The following is a 21,606-nucleotide window of genomic DNA, read 5'->3' as shown; positions in this document are numbered from 1 at the left end:
TAAAAATTCTTAAAAAATAAAATGTATTTATTTATTCTAGTGTGTAAAAAAAATCAACATAAACTTCATATAAATGTAAGGGATGTGAAGAAAAAATAAAAAGAAAAAAACATGCACATATATTTATATATTTTAATATGAACATTTGGGTCTTTTTTAAATTGAGAGTCTACAATTATAAAAAAATAAATAAAGGTAATAATAAAATGCGCACATATACAATATATATTGTATAAACAAGAAATATAATTTGTTAAAGTGAACAATGAAATTAATATGTGTAGGTCATTGGTTTGAGATATAATTATAAAAGGAATTTTATATTTATTCCAAAAAACATTATATTCTTATAATTTTTTCACTCTTTTGTAAACATATAAATATGCTACCTTCAACATGAACAAAAATGAAGAATGGTATAGCATTTTGGCCTCTGTAAAGAATATCTTTTTATGCTCCATTTAAAATATTGTTTCAAAATATAAAAAAAAAGGGAGAAAAAATTAACGGTCGAATGTTGCAGCATGTGGGTTGCTCAACGAAGGGGTAAACTGCGGATACTTTGGATCTGTAACAAAAATAAAAAAAATTAAAAAATATACATATATATCCATCTATATTTTTTACAAAAGCGTAATAATTCATAAATTCGCAATTAAAAACATATAGAATAATTTATGGATTTTGCTTTTGGTATATATGCAAGACATATATCAGCAAGTATTGCTACTTTAGATTTATGTATAATTTTCATTATTAAGATATAAACTGATAAAATAAAGAATTATAAATATACATTATTTTCTAAACTTACAAAATTTTGCTAAAAATTCTTTTAAAGATATCATCATGTGTTGAGATCTGTCTTCTATTAAGTATGAGAAAAATCTAAAAAGCGATAAAAGATAAAAAGGAAAAAATAAGATACAGAAATCAGAAATAAATGGCATATATATAACAATATATGTACATTGTGAATGTAATGTATAATCATTAAGAAAATAAAACGATATATTACTTGTATTCCAATGGATCTCCTTGTTTTACTACCATTAATCTCATGTAAGATGGTGTTCTAGATTTTCTCAATGCATTGATTATATTTAAAACTTGTAAGCTAGAAGGGTTATCAGTTGATCCTAAAAAATTAATGTTTAAAATAACGAAGAAAATTTGAATAAATAAATGAATATATATCACCACCTCATAAAATTATAAACATGTATAATATACATGAACGCATGTGCATTGTTCTCATTCGTTAATTACCTATATGGTTTTCTGCGTACTCCGAGTTTAATTGCTCAAGTGATTGAACACCAAAAACTGAATAGATCCATTGAGGATTTATGCTTCTGTAAAAAATAAAAAGGGATATAAAATTGTAATCACATAAATACATGATACTGTGCATATAAAAACAAACATCATTTGCAACATTATCATATGTAGCATTAATTAATATATTCTCTCTATCAACAAGTTATTCCATTCGCTCATTAGTTTATATATTTAATAGTATATTTTCGCCATATCCCCCCGGAAAAAGGGATGGTAAAGAAAAATTGTTCAATGAACATACCTTCCTATCCACATTACTATGTTTTCGCCGTCTTCCACCAAATAGCACCCATCCTGAGTCATATTTTCGCATGTCAAATTAAGGGTTGGAGGAAATACAAAATTATTATTTTCGTCATAATTTCCATGATGTTTTTCAAGATTATGTAAACTAAACATTTTTGGATAAAAGTATGCTTCGATTGATTCGACTGGAATATTTTCTACTCTTGACCAATGAAATATTCTCATATCGGGTGGTACATCTCCACTATCTCTAAATGCAACAGATTTTAGCATACCTAAAATATATATAGGTAATAGTCGTGAGTTTTCTGATGATGACAATTGTGTAGATAATACTTGGGAGCATAAGGTTTGTATTAAATTTCTGCCATCAGCTATTTTTCCTTTTTTTATTACTTCTATAGCTTGATGTGATAATAATGATACAGCAACTTGGGGATTAATTGAATCTGTAATTGTTTTAATGTTTTGAGTTACTGGTAATGCATATGTGTGTAATCGTATTCGTCTTTCCCCATTCGAATTGGTATATAATAATGCTGATTGTACATATACTACTGAATCTTGTACTACATTTTCTTCTAAATCTACAACAATACTAAAGGTTTGACTAGAATGGCAATTAGGTAATGCTAATAAATCAACTCCCCTAAATTGAAAATTGCCATACCAATTAGTAATTTTCCAGCCTCTACTTATTCTTATTCTCATTACAGATTCCCATGCAGTTTCAGTTGTCAATGCAAATAATAATTCTTCTCTTAATTTATCACTATATTGATGTACATTAAATTGTGGGTAATAATATAAAGAACCTCCTGAATTTTTTATTAATGGGTATATGCTGGCTAAATCTAAATTATATAATGGGCATGCAAATAAATCAACAGCTATTTGAAATTGTGTTATACTTTGCGCAAATTCTCCATATTCATTATTAGCTGGATTTAGCATTTCTACTTCTCGTAATTTCAAATCTGAATTACCATTACTTGAACTAGAATTATATATTTTTTTATAACTGCTGCCTTTATCCTTTGCTTCTCTATTTACATTAACTGTTAAGTCACCTATATTTGGTACAGATGAAAGAAAAAATAATATTTTGCCTCCTACTTTTTTTATAAGCATAACTGCTGCTTTTAATGCATTTCCTGCACAGCAGTCGCTCATCTTATTATTCCTCCACATATTTGGTAAGTTGTCTAATAAATTATCAATTGCATTTTGGCATTCATGCACATTTACTAAAATATTTTCAGGTAATGGGATAAAAATATCTTGTATATCTGACACTACCATCATTTGATTTTGTTTTAAATTCGAATTTAAATTATAAAAGTGTATAGTTGAATCAAATGTTATAATACCAATTAATGTACGAGAATCAAACACCTTTTTATTATTACTATTTGCATTAGTAGCATTTTCATCATTATTTTTTGGTAGTAATTTTTTAATTGTATTACAAACAACATCTAATAGTCCTGAATTTATTGATGTTACTGTTACATCTATTAAAAATAAATATACAGGTGGCTGTGGTGGTCGTATCATATAATCACTTGGTGCAATAAATTCAACACTGCCTGTACATAATTCGGGTCTTTGAAATAAATCTTTTCGTTTGCCTTTTTCATCTAATGGCACATAATAAAATTGTGGTGTTTCATTTATATTATAACACATATTGCAATTCCATTTTTTCCCTCCCGCTTCAAATCGAGCAAATGGATTTATATATGTCCTACATTTTTTACATCGAACAACAGTTGAATTGCCAAAATTTACTGACGCTAATTCTGGATATCCATCAGGTATTGGTGCTAATGGTTGTATAGTAAAACCTAATGGAACGTGCGTCTTTTGTTTTAATGTTGCATTAGCTGGCATATAGTTTACTGAACTTTTTACAAAATGAGAAAAGGCATTAAATTGTAAAAATTCTTGATATGTATCATTTACTATAGGCTGCACGCTATTCATAGGTTTATTCGCATCATATCTTAAATTGTTTCCCATATCTTTGTATGCGCTAGCATTATTATTTGGAATATTAGCTGCCATTGGCATATATGCATTTTGCGCCCCCATATATTGTCCTTGATTATTTAAATAAGGATTAGAATTGGGGGGTTCCCTACCATACATTCCTTCATTTAAATTACTTGAATTTGCTGCATATGCGCTATGTTGCACTGGATTTTGTGTGCCATAGTAATTTTGCCCGCTGTAATAATTTGGATTTCCTTTTACAGTATTATAACCCGCATTATCATTAGTATTACCCATAGGTGGTACATTTCCAGCGCCTCTATTAATATTATTAGTAGTATTACCACTATATGAAAACGGGCTAGCAATTGGCGCATTCATATTATTTTGATTGTTGTAATTTAATGCATTGTTGTTACTATTAGGATTACTACTGTTATTAAAATTATTTAACCCTCGATTGCTATCATGTGGCTGCATTTTTTATTTCGTAAAGTCATAAAAATCAAATAAACTTGAAAAAAAAAATATGTGACACGACTTTGTTTTCAATAATGCGACAAATCGCAAATGGAATAATCAAATCTCGCAATAACAATAAATTATGATGGAAATAATAATTTAACAATTTTAATTTGCACATATACGTAAATTTTTTCTTTTTTGTTTTTGTTTACATATATAAGCGCACATTTGATGGAGTCTGTTGGAAAAAATCATTAATTTATCGCGGCTTCATATAAAAATAACAAATTAAACATATGTGGCATTATATGTACATCTATACATGACTTAGATATCCAAATATATACTTATATAAAACCATGAAATGTTATATTATTTATATATGCGCAACATATCAAGAAATATGCGCATAGAGAATACCATGAACAAACAAAATTATGCAAATATTTAGTATTTAGATATGTAAGTATAAAAATGCGTAAATACATGAAATTACGTAAAAGTAAAAATAAAAAAATATAAATGTAATTTCGTTCTGTTTTTTATTGATTTTATCAATAATATAAATAAATATATATATATATATATACTTCCTTTACTTTTCTTTATTATTTGTTCTTTTTTTATTTTATCCTTTAAATACTATTATTAGGATTTCTTTTTCCTAATTTTTAATTAACTGTATATTTTTGCTATAGCAATAAATATTTTATTCCAATATTATAAAAAAACGTTTAAAAGTGCCATATATGTATATATGTAATATATTTAGTAGAAAGAAAAAAATATATTTAATATATGCATTTATATATAATAAAAATATAATTATATTTTATATGTATGTAAATGCCTTAATAATATACGTTGTATATTTTTCTATTGTTTGTATCCTTAGTATTAATACAATATATTTGCATATATTGTAAAATTTTTTTTTTATGAATATATTACTAAGAATTTCGCTATAGTTAAAGAATTTAAAAAAATACTTTTTTTTATGTATCATTTTATATTAAAAAATCGCAATATAATTCCATGTATTACGCGGCAAAATAATTTTTTAGAGTTCTTATTATAATTATCTTAATTTATATAAGTAAAATCGTTTGAAAAAACTTTACTTTTTATATTAATATAACATTATTCCCCATCAAAAAAGGCAGAATGAAAATTGCATATATAAATATGGATGTATTATGAAATATGCAATATTGCAATGGCAATTTTTTTGCTATATGTTTTTTTTCTCCTCATTACCTGACATTATATTGTTGTTAATTACACCTGCATTTATATATATATAGTTACCACAATTAATAAAAACTCTGAAAAGTACCACAAAAAATATACACAACTATATGCATATATACATTTGTAATGCGTTTAGTTCCTAAATATACAACACTTTTATTTCGTTCATGGTATATATATTTAAGAGTATTAACAATAAATATAGAGCAATGCCAATTTAATTTTATATAAAATATGTGTATGCGGCAATTTGCAGTTTTTGGAGAGTTCTCTTTTTTGTTTTACATCATAAGGATTTATGACAATGTAAAAAGATAGAGTAGTGAACCAAATAATACTTATACTGCACGCATTTATGGTTTATATGTTATACAATTATAACCATATGTGATTTTAAAAAAAGTTATATTGATCACCACATTTTGGTAATACATACATGGATTTTTCATCGCCTCACTCTGTGCATATATATAAATACATAGATATTCTATTATGCGCACCAAATGAGGGTATTTAAATGGACAATGCAAAATAGCCCCAACCGGAAAAACTCCAAGATATAAGAAATATATATATAAAAAGATGTACTGTAAAAAGGTTATTATACTTTCTTAATAATAATCAATAAAAATCTCATGTAGAAAAAGTATAATTGGGGGCAGCAATGAAAATTGCATGTGTTGTGTCATATGTTTTTTAGGTATATAGAAGGTGAGCATTTTCTTTTACAAAATTCATATTGTTAAGGATAAATATATTTAACTTCTTATTATGCAGAATACTGATTATTCATGCTTAATAAATATTTTATTCACCATATCCTATATATATTCTTACAATGTTATGATATAGAAAAAATTAAAGATGTTCTTTACACGCATTAATATGTTTATAAAAGAGGATTCAACACTGAAGGGAAAAATATGTATTTATATATAATATTATCTTTAATTTTCTTTAAAAAATTAATGGTTTTATTTTAACTTATAATATATCTCATTTATTAAGATTTATTCAAATACTAATATTTATGCTCCATTGTATGTTTTATATAAATGATTATAAATATAGGGAGCAGGCATGTATAAATTAAATACGGTGAATTTATTTTAATACCAACCTAATTTAAGCCTACAAAATATGCAATGTATGCATTTTAAAAAATATATATCATATTATCATTATTATATAGAATACATTATTTTCTTTAATGATTTACTGCAAAAACCCTACGTTATATATATTTCATTTTCTTAACATCTATAGCACAATCCTTCTTACGATTACAAGAGTATATAAAAGTTAATAGTATGACAATTTTTGACAATTCTACTAAATATAATATATGAGGGATAAAATTGTTATATAAGCATTAATATATTGATGCATCCTATATCTTTAGATAAATACATAAAATAAAGGATACTAATATTTATAGGAGGCAATAAGATAATTGCTGTAAAAAATATTACTCAGTTTTCAGTATACATATTAATAACTTTATTTATTATTCATCAAAGTATACATATGAATGCGAAAATATGTAATCAAGCTATTAATAGTAGTTATTGTGAACAAGCATATTGAATGCATGAAGGTTTTTGAAATCTATCATTGCTAAAAGCAGTCATATGCTAAAATAAATATACATATATATACTATTAATATAGCTGGAAAGCCTTTGCAATTAGACGAAAACATACCGTTACAATATTAAAAAATTAAAGGGTAAAATGCCTATAAAAAATAAATATGGAATTTTAAACATAGGGATAGAATATAACTACAATGATGTAAATGATATACAAATAAGTGAGATAAGCCCGGATTTTATTGTGACAAATCTGTTTAAAGACAGTCCATTAAATTCTAATAACTTTAGTAATATTAGTCACAATAATTCAAACGAAGAAAATAATAAAAATTCCGAATATCAAGTCTGCCCACTATTTGGGGATAAATTTGAAGATATAGATATTTGGAAAGAAAATATTTATGGAAAAATATCGGAGTGGATCGATACAGATAATACAGATGAAGCTATTAGCGAATACTCTATCGACGCTCTTAATAAACAAATACAGTGGTCAAGTTACATATCAGTAAAAAATTTAATTATTAACACTCCATTATATAATAAATGTGATAATTATGCTAGATGCATTAATTCCAATATTCACAACTACAATGGAGTTTCAATAACTCTAAAAGTGCCAATAGCCCAAAAAATAAAAAATATTGATCATCTAAATACTAATTTTAATAATAATACTTCAAAACATGGAGATAGTAGTAACGATGCATGTGAAAATATAATAAACGGGTGGAATCTTTGGGCTAAGTTTATATCTTATTGTAATTTTGATTTTTCAAATTTGAATGTAGCTATAGAATTCTTAAACATAAAAGATATTGACATTAATAATATCAATTTAGATATATGGAAATCAGAACCTGTTAAATTAATAATCATACCTCTTGATGCATTCGTTATAGACTCAAAAACTGGATATCCATATTTACCGAAAAAATTGAAAGATCTTTTAATATTTTTTTTTAGAAAAAATGTTGACGTAGTATTAACTTTTCACAAAAAGGGGGAACATCAATGTAGATACAATGCAGAAAATGGGGGCATATATTTAGAAGGGAAACGAATCGAAACCGATGAAATGAATATGATAGAAAAAACAAATAATAAACATAAATTAGGTAAAAATGTTAAGGAAGATTCAGAGGATACGAATGAATTCATTGATAATATATACTATTTGAAATGTTGTATTTATTACTTAAAAAGATTGTTTATGTCAATTGAAAATTTTGATACCCACACTTTGTTTGATAGCTCGTATTGGGATTATTTACAAATCCCTTTGCAGCCATTAAAAGATAATTTATCATCTCAAGTTTATGAAATATTTGAAAGAGATAAAACAAAATATGAGAAATACGAGTTAGCTATTTCAAACTATTTATCTGATGAACTAAACAAAAAAAAACATAATAATGATAAACCTAACCTATCAAATGAAGGAAATAATAATAATTCAGATAAAAGTAAGATAAATAAATCGGGTGAAAGACATTTTATTATATTTGTGGTGGGGGCTGGTAGAGGACCGTTAGTCGACTGCACATTAAGAGCGTTAGAAACGAATAAGATAAATAAATATTCTATTTATGCAATAGAAAAAAATGATAGTGCTATTTTAATATTAAAAAATCGATTGCTAAATGAAAAATGGAAAAATGTTAAAGTTATTAATAGTGATATGAGGTATCTAAATATAGATATTAAAGCAGATTTAATTGTTAGTGAGTTATTAGGTTCATTTGGAGATAATGAACTTTTCCCTGAATGCTTAGACTGTGTGAAAAAATATTTAAAAGAAGACGGGATTAGTATCCCACAAAATTGTTTATCTTATGTTGAACCAATTTCGTGTGCAAAAGTTTATTACAAACTATGTAATAATACTTTTTCAGGAAATAATGAAAATTTTTATGTTATTAACTTATATTCTTATTATAAAATTTCAGAAGGGCCTAAAGAATGTTTTTATTTTGATATACCAAGTAAAAATATAAAAAATGATAATACTCATAATACTCGTTATAAAAATCTCAATTTTAAAGTAACCAATGATGCATATTTACATGGTTTTTTATGTTACTTTAATTCAAAATTATATAATGATGTATATTTGTCAATTGAACCAAGTACCCATACAGATAACTTACACAGTTGGTATCCTTTATTTATCCCAATCAATAAAATCATTTTTTTAAAAAATAAACAAAATCTTTCTTTTAGTATTTGGAGATTAACAGATAGTCATAAAATATGGTATGAATGGTGTGTCAATGAGCCAACTAGTACAAACATACATAATTATAATGCCCGACATTTTTCTATTGGCAAATAATGTAACTAATAAATAATTTTCACTACATACTAATTTTTTAAACTGTATTAATTATAAAATACATAGATAACCAGACTACCTATATTTTAAATATATTTTTAACTTGTTTTAATCACCCCGTTGCATGCACTAAGATACTACTTTATAAAATTTTGTAATAATTATTATGCATAATTGCAACGAGATGTGTATGTATTTTTTTGAATGAACAAAATTTGATGTGAAATACATGTGATATAAAAAATTATACAAATATATGTTATACCTACATATGTGTAATTTTAATTAATAAACTATTTTTTTTTTTTTTTTTGAAAACACAAATTGGCAACTATTATTATGTTCCCTCATTTATTTTTTAGAGCATAAAATACATAAACAAATATTTGCATTGCTCCTTTTACAAAATTATAATGCTTAAAAAATAATGAAAATAAATTCTCTGTTTAAATGCAAATTATACATTCGCTTTACCGCATACAGTGTGTATGGGCTTGAGTTAGGTTCAATTACAAAAATGAAAGAATATTAGTTTAGCATAAAATTGATAAATTTTAATATAGTTTATACGCACGTAGAAAAACTACAGTTTGCACATATATTAAAAATGTCTCAAAAATGTGCTAAATACAAGCAAATTGTATATGCATTGTTTATATGTAAAAAAAAAGTGAAAAAAACTTATTCGATAAGTATTTTTTTAAAATCTTTATCAACATTATTTATATATTCATTTGCCTTTTCTTTATTAGTTATAACTACAATATTTTTTTCAAATTCTTTAACTTTTTTTTCTAATAAATCTGCAAATTTATAAAAATCTTCTTTTTTAGTGTTCATAACTCTATTTCTGAATTCAATTCTATCTTGTTCAGTTTCATTTGATATAATTCTTGAAAAGGAAAGCTTACTCAATTCAACACCTCTTCTAGGTCTATCAATTGTTCCAATAGCATTGATTATATATCTTAATAAATCATTTTTTGTCATAGCATCAGCCATTTTTCTTAAACCTTGAGCTGCTTCTCTAAATGTTTGCAATGTTTTTTCTAAATTTGGATCTCTTGCTGATAAAAATACAACAGTACCATCATATTCAATATCAGCAAATACACCATAAGCACCATTAAGGCCTCGAACTGTTTCCCATAAGTATGAATTTTTTAATGCTGCTACGATAACAGTAAAGCTTGGGTCAAGATATTCACCTTTGTTAAACATAACTCCAGACATGGAGACTGAATTTACAAATGTTGGGACGACAAGTAATTCTTTTTTTTTATCGTTTCCCTCCAATAATTTCTTTTCTTGTATTTCTTTATTCCATCCAACAACATTATTACAATTATCATCTTTGCTGCATTCTAATTCATTTTCTTCAAAATATGACAATAAATCATTGAACGAATTTTTTGATTTAGCAAACAACTGATCAATAGTTCCTGGATCAACTGTTACATTCATTATTAAATTATTTCTTTTAAATATTTTTTTTCTGATTCTATTTAATATAGCTTCAAGAGATTCATAGTCAGTTTCGGCTAATTTTAATTGCTCTTGTAATTTTAAATAATTGTCATAACCATGTATTAGGTCATAAGCAAAATATTTCGAATTGATACGAGATTTAACATATTTTATTAATATAGAATGTCCTTTTGAAGCGAAAGTTGTTTTCATTCCATTTATTTTTCTCTTCAAAATTTCAATTACTTTTTTTTTATTTGAAAAATCAGACTCTTTTAATGCTTCTAAACCAATTTCTAAAGCATCATTACATTTATGGCTTAGCATGTGCATTTCAAAATTAAAAAAACCTTTTGCATTATATTTATCAGTTACATTTAAGCGGTCGCTAGTAGATAATAATGCTACATTTGTCATCATATTACCTATATTTTTTTCTCTTAAAATAACAAAATCTTCAGAAGATCTTTTATTTGTTTTATTTTCAAGAATTAAACTTTTAAAAAGATTTAAATAGCTTAACTCTTCAAGTGTTAAATTGTCCAATGAAAATATGAATTGTAAATATAATATGCCACTTGTAGGTATTTCATATACTAACATTGGTACATCAGCATTTTTACTATTATTTCCATCCTTATTAAGAATGTAGTTATTTATAAAACGATCCATATTTTCCTTAATCAATTTTTGGTTATCTTTCGTTTTATTGTAATCTTGCATATTGTTTTCATTATTTAAATTAGTAAAGAATGGATTTACTGGAATTTCTAATGTTTTTTCATTCAAATCAGATATACTTATAATTGGGAATTTATCCAAATGTTCTGGTGATTCTTCTGCATTTTTATATTTTGTTAAATTTTCGAAATCAGTTATAACATTTTCTTTTTCCTTTTCTGTAAAGCTTTCTATTCTTTTTTTTAACATATCTTTTTCGAATTTGTCTTGTTCAGCTCCATAATTTTCATCACCTTCAAGCAAGATGACTACACGATGATCATTATTTAATAAATGTTTCTCAACGTACTTTTCTAAATATTTGGGTTCGTTTTTTATCTTATCTTTAACAACATTTAAATGCTTTTCAAATTCAAATATTAGTAATGGGTCTTTTCCATAATTCAATCTTGATGCCATTTCAAAAACAAAATCTATACTTTTTGATATTTTTAAATTTGCTTCTTTTAAAACAAATTCTATGTTATTTATGGCTGCTTCTACAGCTGATTTATTAAAACCTTCTTTAACAACTTTTTTCAAAGCTTCTAAAACAATCCTTTCGACTTCATAATGTACTTTATCTAAACTTATGTTTTTCTCATTTTTTTCCTTAATTCCTTTTAACCCTATGCTGAAAACATATTGAACTAAACTATCATTTAGACCTCTATCAACAATACTATTACCCAAACCACTTTCTATTAAAGCTTTATATAATACACTTTCCGATGTATGGGTTAATAAATTATTTATTATTAACCATGCAAAATAATCTGTTGGGGATTCTAAACTTAGATCAGCATCTGAATTTTTATGTTTTTTTGGATTCAACAACCATGAAACCGAGGCTAAATTTTCTTTTTCTTCTGAATGGTCAGCAAATTTTTTTTTTATATAAAAGGGCCCTTTTCTATATTCTTGATAATTTACATGTTCCACAGCATCATCTCTATATTTAGTAAAATCTAATTGGCATAAGTAATTATCTACAAAATTTAATAATTCGGTTGGATTATTTTTACTAAAAAAAAATACTTTAATCTTTTTGGGATTATAATTTTTGTAATAGAATTCTTTAAATTCTTCATAAGATAAGTTTGGGATTTCTTTTGGATCACCACCGCTAACATTTGAATGAACATTATCAGGAAACATATTTCTCATAACCTCATAATATAAATCTTGTAATGGATTACTAAAAGCTCCTTTCATTTCATTATATACAATACCATTAAATGAAACTTTATAATCTTTGATTTTAGGAATATCTAAATTCTTTTCTTCTTCTTTTAATTTTTCAACTTCATATGTCCACCCTTCTGTTTGAAAAATAAATTTATTTTCTAAAACATTTGGTTGGAATACACTATCCATATATACTGCCATTATATTAAAAAAGTCTCTGTTATTCATTGACCCAGCCATATATATAGTTCTATCATTAAATGTGTAAGCATTCAGATGTGTATTTAACGTTCCCTTTTCTAATAACGCCATAGAATCCTTATAATTAAAATTTTTCGAGCCAGATAAAACCGTATGCTCTAATATATGGGGTATCCCTTTATCTGTATGAGTCAACGTTTTAACATAAAATCCAAATGCTTGCTCAACATCTAATGGGTCATTTGACCCTAATGCTATAACTTGTGTTTTGGCCTTTTTATGTTCATAAACAGTATAAGTCAATTTTAAACTCTCATTATATCTTTTTTCAACAATATCATAACTTTTATGCTCTGGGCATTTTTCATTAACCCACGCAGGCGTTTTATTCATGGTTGCAACAAACGAATAATTATTTAATGTGCTTATTGAATAAATATAATTATTTGTAAATATGCTATATCTTTTCTTATCTCCTTTGCATAAAATCCCATTTACGCAATTCGTGATGATGTTAATATATCCTAAAACTTTCATTAATTTCATTTATTATACTGCACATATATAAAAAAATGCATTATATGTTATATATACGTATGTATAATATTATTTGAAATTATCGAAAAATTGTTTTTACTAAAGATATAGTTTTTTCTTCTTCACATTATTCACATAACTTTTACTATATGCATCTTTAAATACGACATAAATTTATATATGTAGTACGCATTAAAACATATATTATATATATATTTTTTTTTTTTATTCACACGTGAATGTATAATGTTACAAAAAAATATATGTATGAATTACCTATGTGATTGCAATTGAGGATTTCCCGTTACTTGATATTACGCCCCCGATATTACTTAATTATAGGTATAAATGTATATATTATATGCGTATGTACTATATATGCATATTCAACCTGTTATTTTTACAAATAAAATGTGGCTTTCTTAAATGCTTATCTCTTTCACGATTATGAACTTGGTATATTTTTATTTTCATTATTTTTACTTTATTTTTTCATTATTATTTATTTTTACTATTTGTTCATATCACCTATGTAATTATATTTATTTTCGTTACCATTAATTATTTTTTTTTATTACTAGCTAATTACAATTTTTTTTCGATTCATTTTTATAAGCCTTTTTATTCAATTGCATGCCTTTAAATTAAGTTGGACTATATTTTTTTATCGTTTTTTTTTATTTATGCATGGCATTTGCATTTTTTTTGAGGCAAATCGTGGATTTTTTAAATTCATTAAATTAAGCAATAGTGAAAGGATTTTCCCAGCAAACCATATAATATCCCAATTGTTATTTCTTTATATATGTTTATTTAGCAGTTTGTGTGAATCTATAAAAGTATATAAGTCTCCTTAATGATATAAAATATGTGTAATGTTTAACATGTTTATGCATGCCCAAATGGATCTATTAAAAATGTTCAATTTTATAAGTACATATAGATGAGCAATTTACATAATTAATGTTTTGTAAAAAAGTATAGAAAATTGAAAGAAATATTTCAATATCTATAAAATATAAATATGCGTAAGTATATACTTTATATGTGTAATTATAAAATATATGGAATGCCATAAATATGTAACATCACAAATTTGAATTATTTCCACCTGTGAAAATATAAATACCATCATTTGTCTAATAATATATTATTTTTTATAATTTACATTTGTATATATTATGGATCATTTTTAAGTGTCTACTACATTGACGGGTACGTTAAATTCATAAGAAGAGTACAATATTAAAAATTACATTAAATATGGAACTCCCAATGAATAAAGCATATAGTATCCTTTTTACATATATATAAATGGGCATATAGAAAGAAATGTAAAAACCGATTTACTATGCAAATATATACAAAGACATTAACATTTTTGTATTGTTTTATTATGCCTTTTCATTATAGTTTTTCCTTATCAGCGTGGCAAATTGTCGATGATTTTACATACTATTTAAATATATATTTTAATTGAAGACTGCGTAGTTACAACTATACTTTATGATTAATCAGTCGTAAATACTATCCTATAAATAAAAAAATAATATCTTTAAAAATTCGATACTAATTGTAGTATTATTTATCAACTTTATTTCTTATAAGTTGTGTTCATACATTTTTTTTATTTCATTTGTTTAAAATCATTTTATGATGGCATTCCTATATATTTCACATATTTAATAATTATAACATATATTATTTGTTCCCATTTCATACATTAAAAAATAATACTCATCTATAGTTATACATATATGTATTCTCTCTTTTACAAATTTTATATATACAAAGTTCAGGACATAAATAGAAATTATTTATAGTTGTTAAAATGATATTATAGTCCAATTTCGGCATTAGCAATATGCAAATAAGATAAATTCGAGATATCTTTATATAATATTTTTTTGTATTTACATCTTAGCATCATTTATTGTATTAGGTTCATGATATTTCGCACTGAAACAATTAAACTTCTTAAAATCGATTTATAAAGTTAGGTAAATTAAAAAAAACTTTTGACTGTAGGAAGGAAATAGTATTATAAAGTATGAATGACCCTTTGCCACTCAGTTCTTATATCTTTCATTCATAGTTTTATTATACTTCTCTTCCTGTATAAAAGAAGAGACGTTAGAATTGAAAACAATCATCCAGAGCACATTACTCTAACATTCAATCTTTATATATGATATAATAAATATACATAAATATGAAATTATTATAAACTTGCTGTATTTATCAATCATTTTTCTAATAAACAATTTTATATACAAATTTTTATGGTTTTCCTATATAAATCATTATTTATGATTATTATAAAATTAATAAGTAAAAGCAAATTAAATAAAGAAAAAATAAGGCGAAGAATATGTCAGTATTTAAAAATATTAGCATATGATAAATATTATTACATATATATCATAAATGTCACTGTTATAATATGCTTACATAGAAATGGTTAAAAATATATACATATATGCATTTCTAAGCATCTTTAAATTTCTAATTTTTTATATATTGACCATTTCAATATTCAATATGAAAACAACCCCAAAAAGTACAAAAAAAAGTATGACAAAAAATATAAGAATACGAATTAATTTTTACAAAAGTAATAATGCATCACATTTAATTGTTTTATTTTTATGTAAATATCATTTATTTATATTTTATGCCCTTTTTAGTAATTAATATTTAAGCTAAACAGTTTCAGAACAAGGGGTAAAATATTTGTTTCATTCAACTAAGCATTATATTTATTATTCATCATATTTTTGGCATATATTTTATATTTTTTATATGTATATTTTTTTGTGAAATATTAACATTATAATGCTTTGACAAATACTATTAAAGTAACCAAAAATACTTTCGTTTTTATTTTACTTTATAACTATATTTTGTTTTTTCCCCACCCTTTTGTTTTATACCATTTTCATAATTTGTGTATGTTCATATATGTCAATATTATATATATATATTTAGAATAACTAATATATAATATATGTATATATTTAAATAAGTTTGATATACTATGCATAATTTATGTGGATCTCAAACAGTATGTTTTATTTTCGTCATTTCTTTGCATTGTTTTTGCAAACTTAAATCGTCGAATGCATTTTTTTAGATTAATAAAATTTATTATAAATTTATTATATATTAACGAGAGTCATTGTTTTATGCTTTTTGAAATTTAAATGAAATAATTATTTTTGTCTTTTTCATAATATGAATGCGTTTATGAATATATTTATTTTTTTTTTTAAATAATATTTTTAGTTTATATATAAAGATGTCAAACACTTTAATTAAAATGTTAAACGCATTTAATAAATATACATTATCAGTAGTTTTACGTGCCAATTATTTTATATGTAAAACACATACCATATAAATATCATATATGGAAGTTAATGTGGATGTGTATTATATAACTATATTTTTATCTTTCATTATGTTAAACTTTTAATTAATGTTTTTAACACACACGAGCAAAAGGTAATTAATGATGCTATTTTGGAAATTTAAATAGAAATAATTATTCCTTAATGTAAAGAATTGAAGTTAAATATAAAAAGACGAATTTTATGGGAATAGGGAAAACATTATTAAATTTAAAGACAATTATCCAAAAAAGGGACATAAAAAATAAAAAGAATATAAATAAATATACATATGCTAAATAAGACTTATATGTATATCAGTAACAATGTCGTATAATGTTAGCAATGCAAGTTTGGCTGACTGGTAATTTTAATTCATACTTTCTTTGTTATTTTTTTTAGCGTATAATTCATAAACGCGTTGCATTGTCCTCCTTTTTTCGTGATACATATATACTCATAACTGATTTCATTATCCTTTGAATTTTTTGTTACAGCTTAAATAAATTGAGAGTATACGACCTTAATCAATTATGCCGGAAGTTTCTTTTACCACAAAATGGTAAAAAAGTAGCAATTATTGAACGAATTTTAGAATGTATAACAGATATTGAGAGAGAAGAGCAAATATATGAATTTATATTAGCGACGAAACCATCTATATTTGAATCAAATAAAGGAAAGAAGCAAAATAACAAAGCTTCAAATAGTGATAATAATAATGAAGCATCCAATAATAATAAATCAAATAATAATAGTAATAATTCTTCTGTGAATAATAATAAAAATAATAATGTATTATCCATTAATAGTGATACAAATAATCACGAAATCCATGATACAAATACATTGAAAAAAAATTCCTCTCAAGCCCCGAAAAAGGGAAAAGGTACAATCATATTTTTGTGCTATTTAAAAATAGTATATTTATATGTGCTCATGTTTTCTCACAACAGTATCCATGTGTATATGTCTAGATACTGTGATGATTTATTGTACATCTTTGAGGATTTAAAATAATAAAAAAATAATGTATAACTTGTTTAACTATAATATGTAAAATTTCTAAATTTTTTTATGTCTTTTTTCTTTTTAGTGAAAATATATGAAGAGAGCAACGAATTTTCTTCATGTATATGTGGAGGAATGGTCAAAAATGTTTTAAGTAAAAATTGTGTAGTAAAATGCATAGAATGTGAAAAGCCGCAACACATTAGTTGCTATATACAAAATTCATGTATAAGTAAAAATATGCAAGATTATAAAATATTATGTGTAGCATGCCGATTAAAAGACATGGACCCATTTTATCCTCTTAAACAAATATTATGGATGAAAAGTTTAAATACAAACTCTGAAAAATTAATGATTAACGCAAGTGATATAAAAAGTTGGAAAAATGAAAATAAAGAAGTTATAATATTTTGTATACATGCTGATAAAACCGATTTAAGTGGCACTGTTTCTGTAAAACAAGAATGGCCCAAAACTTTTTCTTTAAAAGTTAATGGCAATGTTATAGAAAAAATATTTGAACCATCATGGGAACATAAAAGAAGGGATAGCCCTCTTAAAATTACTCATGTACTGCACGCTGGAAATAATAATATAGATATAAATATTACAAATTATGATCCACCGAAATTATTTGTTCTTGCTTTTTTATTATGTAAAATAGAAACAGAACAAAGTATTATAGAAAATATTATATTAAATAGCTCTTTAAGTTTTAAAGAAGCAAAAAATAGAATAATTCATATTTTGTCAATAAAGCATGACGATGATGAAGTAATGTGTATGGAAGTCAATAGAAAAATAAGTTTGAATTGCCCTTTTTCATTAGATAGAATATTAATACCTTGTCGAGGTGTTAAATGTTCTCATATTCAATGTTTTGATTTAAAATCATTTATTGATATAACCAAAAAAACAAAAGCTTTTAATAATAGATGGAAATGCCCAGTATGCTCATTTTTTTTAAGACCAAAACATCTAGTAATCGATACTTTTATTACATATATTTTGTCACAAGTTCCTAAAGACATTAAAGAAGTAGAGCTTAACAAAATGGGTGAAATCATATTTAATCATAATAATTCTGAATCCAAAATTTTGAAAAGTGTTGATGATGCTGATTTAGCAAATTTACAAAAGATTGGACTTGAAATTAAAACCGAACAAAGTATAGGTATTTATTATATTATCCAATAGGCGAACATGCATACAAGCATATAAATATATATTCGATGTATTAATTGCATTTTCTTGACAATATGCTTATATAATTTCGAAATTCCATAAATTTGTTTCACTTTGGATATATTTTTTTATAAACCTTTTCATTTCTTTCTATATGCTTCATTTTTATGCAGATAATAATATAAATAATGATGGAAAAGAAAACATCAATACGAATGAAATTATTATTTTAGATTCTGATTCAGAATCAGATGCAGAAAATAATGAGATTACGAATCGCAATCACAATCGCATCGAAAAAACAAACCTCAATAATGTACAAGGTAAACTACATATTAATTTTTCAGTAGCTTTGTATTCATATATTATTTATGCATTTAGGCACACATGCATATAGAAGCACCTAATTATATACAATCCAAGGAATGTGCATCTTTATATATATAGACATGTGACCATATATGCAATATGAGCACATGTTTATATCTGCACGATTCTTCTACTAAAAAAAATCTATACGAAATATAACCCAAACATTTCTTTGCTCTAAAACGTCTCCTTTAATACAATTTTTTTTTAGAATTATAAAATTTTTAATCGTATTAATAAAGACTAGCCGTTATTTATAATGTATGCGAAAAAGAGAAGAAAGCGCATAAAATTATATATTTATGTACCAATATTTATATAAATATTAATGTACATATCCGCATACTAATAAGATATAAAAGATCAAATAATGAAAAAAATATTTATTCCTAAATTGTATGAGCAAAATGATATATTTACTTAAAAATAAAAATATATGTATATTAATTAATAATTTTTTATTAACAATGTATAAAATTTTGAGGCTTCTCTATGCTTTTATCTCTGCCTTTTGCACATTTCTAATTATTATTATAATGATTATTCATGATTTTTAACAGAAAAAAAAATGCTATATATATCCACATTATATATATACTTATTTGTGGATAATTAAACATAGAGTCTTTTTTTTTTTTTAGATGGATGTGAAGTTATATGCATATCTGACAGTGACGATAATGATAATGCTCCTTTGATCAGTAAAAAATCCGAAAGCCACTCAAAAAATAAACTACCTTTTTCAATAGGTATGGGGAATTATGGAAATAATCAATATTTAAGTAGTTTTTTTATAAGAAATATTAATGATATAGATAAAATAAATATGCTTCCAAATACTTATTCAAATTTTAACGAAATGATTTCAAATGCTTTAAATGATATCGATCCCATTCGATTTAATGAAATATATTTATCAAACAAAATATTAAATCCTGAAATAATTCAAAAAAATAACGACGGTAAATTAAATAGTGATAAAAACAATAGTAACATAAACAATGACGGTGATAAAGAAGCAAACGAACATATTATTGACAATGATAATAATAACGAAAATTTAAAAAACTCAACAATACATAAACCTAGTAATGAGAATTTAAATAATTCTCTTTTATTTTTTTGTAACAAAGATAATTTGCTATCACAAGATATGTTTTTTTTTAATACAACATTAGAAGCATTAAGTTTAGATCCTGGTAATAAATCTATAAATTATTCTGATATTGTGAATAATAATAATACAATTTTAAATGAGGCAACAGAAAATAATCAAAGTGTGAATTTGGAAAAAGGAAATACCTCTGGTGCGTTTGATTTATTTGATAGAAATTTAATTTTACCAACTAGTAGTATTAATAATAATTTAACTAGTAAACTAAGAAATTATCTCGATGGAAACAATAGTAATGATGCCAATAAAGATGATAGTAGTAATAAAGAAAAAAATAACAGTAATATTGGATATGAACTTAATGATATGTCTTCGCCCCACGATCAAATAAATTTGAATCAGCTTCCAAATTTTGAAAATTGCGAAATCGCAGAAAATGATCAAACGGAAGAAAGTCAAAAAACTAATGAAAAAAGCGAAGATGAAGAAAATGATGATGATTCAAATTTAAATAAAAAAAAAAGAAAAAAAGATAAGGAAAATGAAAAAGAAACACCACGGAAAAAATGATCATATTGTATAGAGATACTATTCAGCTTTTTACATGGTTGATACCACTATAAGTACGCACCCATGTAAATATATATGGCATAAATATTTTTTAGGGGTACACCAAAGAATTCATAAAAATGTCAATGCTGGTATTTTGATTATTTTTAAGTAGTTATTTTACCCAATATTGTCATAGCATTAGACTTTCTAAATTTATTAATTTTTAAAAAATACACCTATGCTATACATATATAGGGTGTATGAATTGCGAAATTGTCTTTTACAAAACAATGGATTATTCCATTTTTTGAGCCTACTTTTTGCGATAGTTTCGTTTTTTATAGTTTTTTATTGATGTTACTCATTTTAGTATTCCATAAATTATTTTATTATTTTTAATTTTTTGGTAAAGCTTATAAAATAGTGATTAAAATATTATGTGTTGGAATAATAACAACATTTACAAATATAACGTTTATATATGCATTATTTTTTTTTATTTTTATGTTTATTATTAATTCCATTCTTTTCATTATTTTATTTTTTAATGCCACTGCATTCTGCAAGACATTTGTATCGTTATTTTATGTATACATTTTTATATATAGCTATGCAAATATCAAACAAAATTAATTATATATAT

General features: G+C 24.4%; 4 protein-coding genes across 4 annotated transcripts; 2 read left to right on the top strand and 2 right to left on the bottom strand.

The window, feature by feature from the left end:
- Positions 1 to 503: 503 nt before the first annotated feature.
- On the bottom strand, positions 504 to 4,062 carry PVVCY_1103830 (protein transport protein Sec24A, putative; the record flags this gene model as incomplete). Its single annotated transcript, XM_008625995.2, has 5 exons — positions 504 to 568; positions 815 to 888; positions 1,019 to 1,139; positions 1,270 to 1,355; positions 1,583 to 4,062. The coding sequence occupies 5 exons, from the start codon at positions 4,060 to 4,062 to the stop codon at positions 504 to 506; spliced, it is 2,826 nt and encodes a 941-aa protein (XP_008624217.2).
- Positions 4,063 to 7,031: 2,969 nt separating this feature from the next.
- PVVCY_1103820 (protein arginine N-methyltransferase 5, putative) lies at positions 7,032 to 9,227 on the top strand (the record flags this gene model as incomplete). Its single annotated transcript, XM_008625996.1, has 1 exon — positions 7,032 to 9,227. One exon carries the CDS (start codon positions 7,032 to 7,034, stop codon positions 9,225 to 9,227), a length of 2,196 nt encoding a protein of 731 aa, XP_008624218.1.
- Positions 9,228 to 9,908: 681 nt separating this feature from the next.
- Positions 9,909 to 13,349, bottom strand: PVVCY_1103810 (falcilysin, putative; the record flags this gene model as incomplete). The annotated part of the gene is made up of 1 exon (XM_008625997.1): positions 9,909 to 13,349. The coding sequence occupies one exon, from the start codon at positions 13,347 to 13,349 to the stop codon at positions 9,909 to 9,911; it is 3,441 nt and encodes a 1,146-aa protein (XP_008624219.1).
- A 3,706-nt stretch (positions 13,350 to 17,055) lies between these two features.
- On the top strand, positions 17,056 to 20,981 carry PVVCY_1103800 (E3 SUMO-protein ligase PIAS, putative; the record flags this gene model as incomplete). Its single annotated transcript, XM_008625998.1, has 5 exons — positions 17,056 to 17,093; positions 17,227 to 17,618; positions 17,826 to 18,917; positions 19,102 to 19,251; positions 19,939 to 20,981. 5 exons carry the CDS (start codon positions 17,056 to 17,058, stop codon positions 20,979 to 20,981), a joined length of 2,715 nt encoding a protein of 904 aa, XP_008624220.1.
- Between the last annotated feature and the right edge of the window lie 625 nt (positions 20,982 to 21,606).

This window comes from Plasmodium vinckei (genome assembly GCF_900681995.1).
Source record: "Plasmodium vinckei vinckei genome assembly, chromosome: PVVCY_11".
Lineage (NCBI taxonomy): Eukaryota > Apicomplexa > Aconoidasida > Haemosporida > Plasmodiidae > Plasmodium > Plasmodium vinckei.
This window is presented reverse-complemented; position numbering and strand designations above follow the sequence as displayed.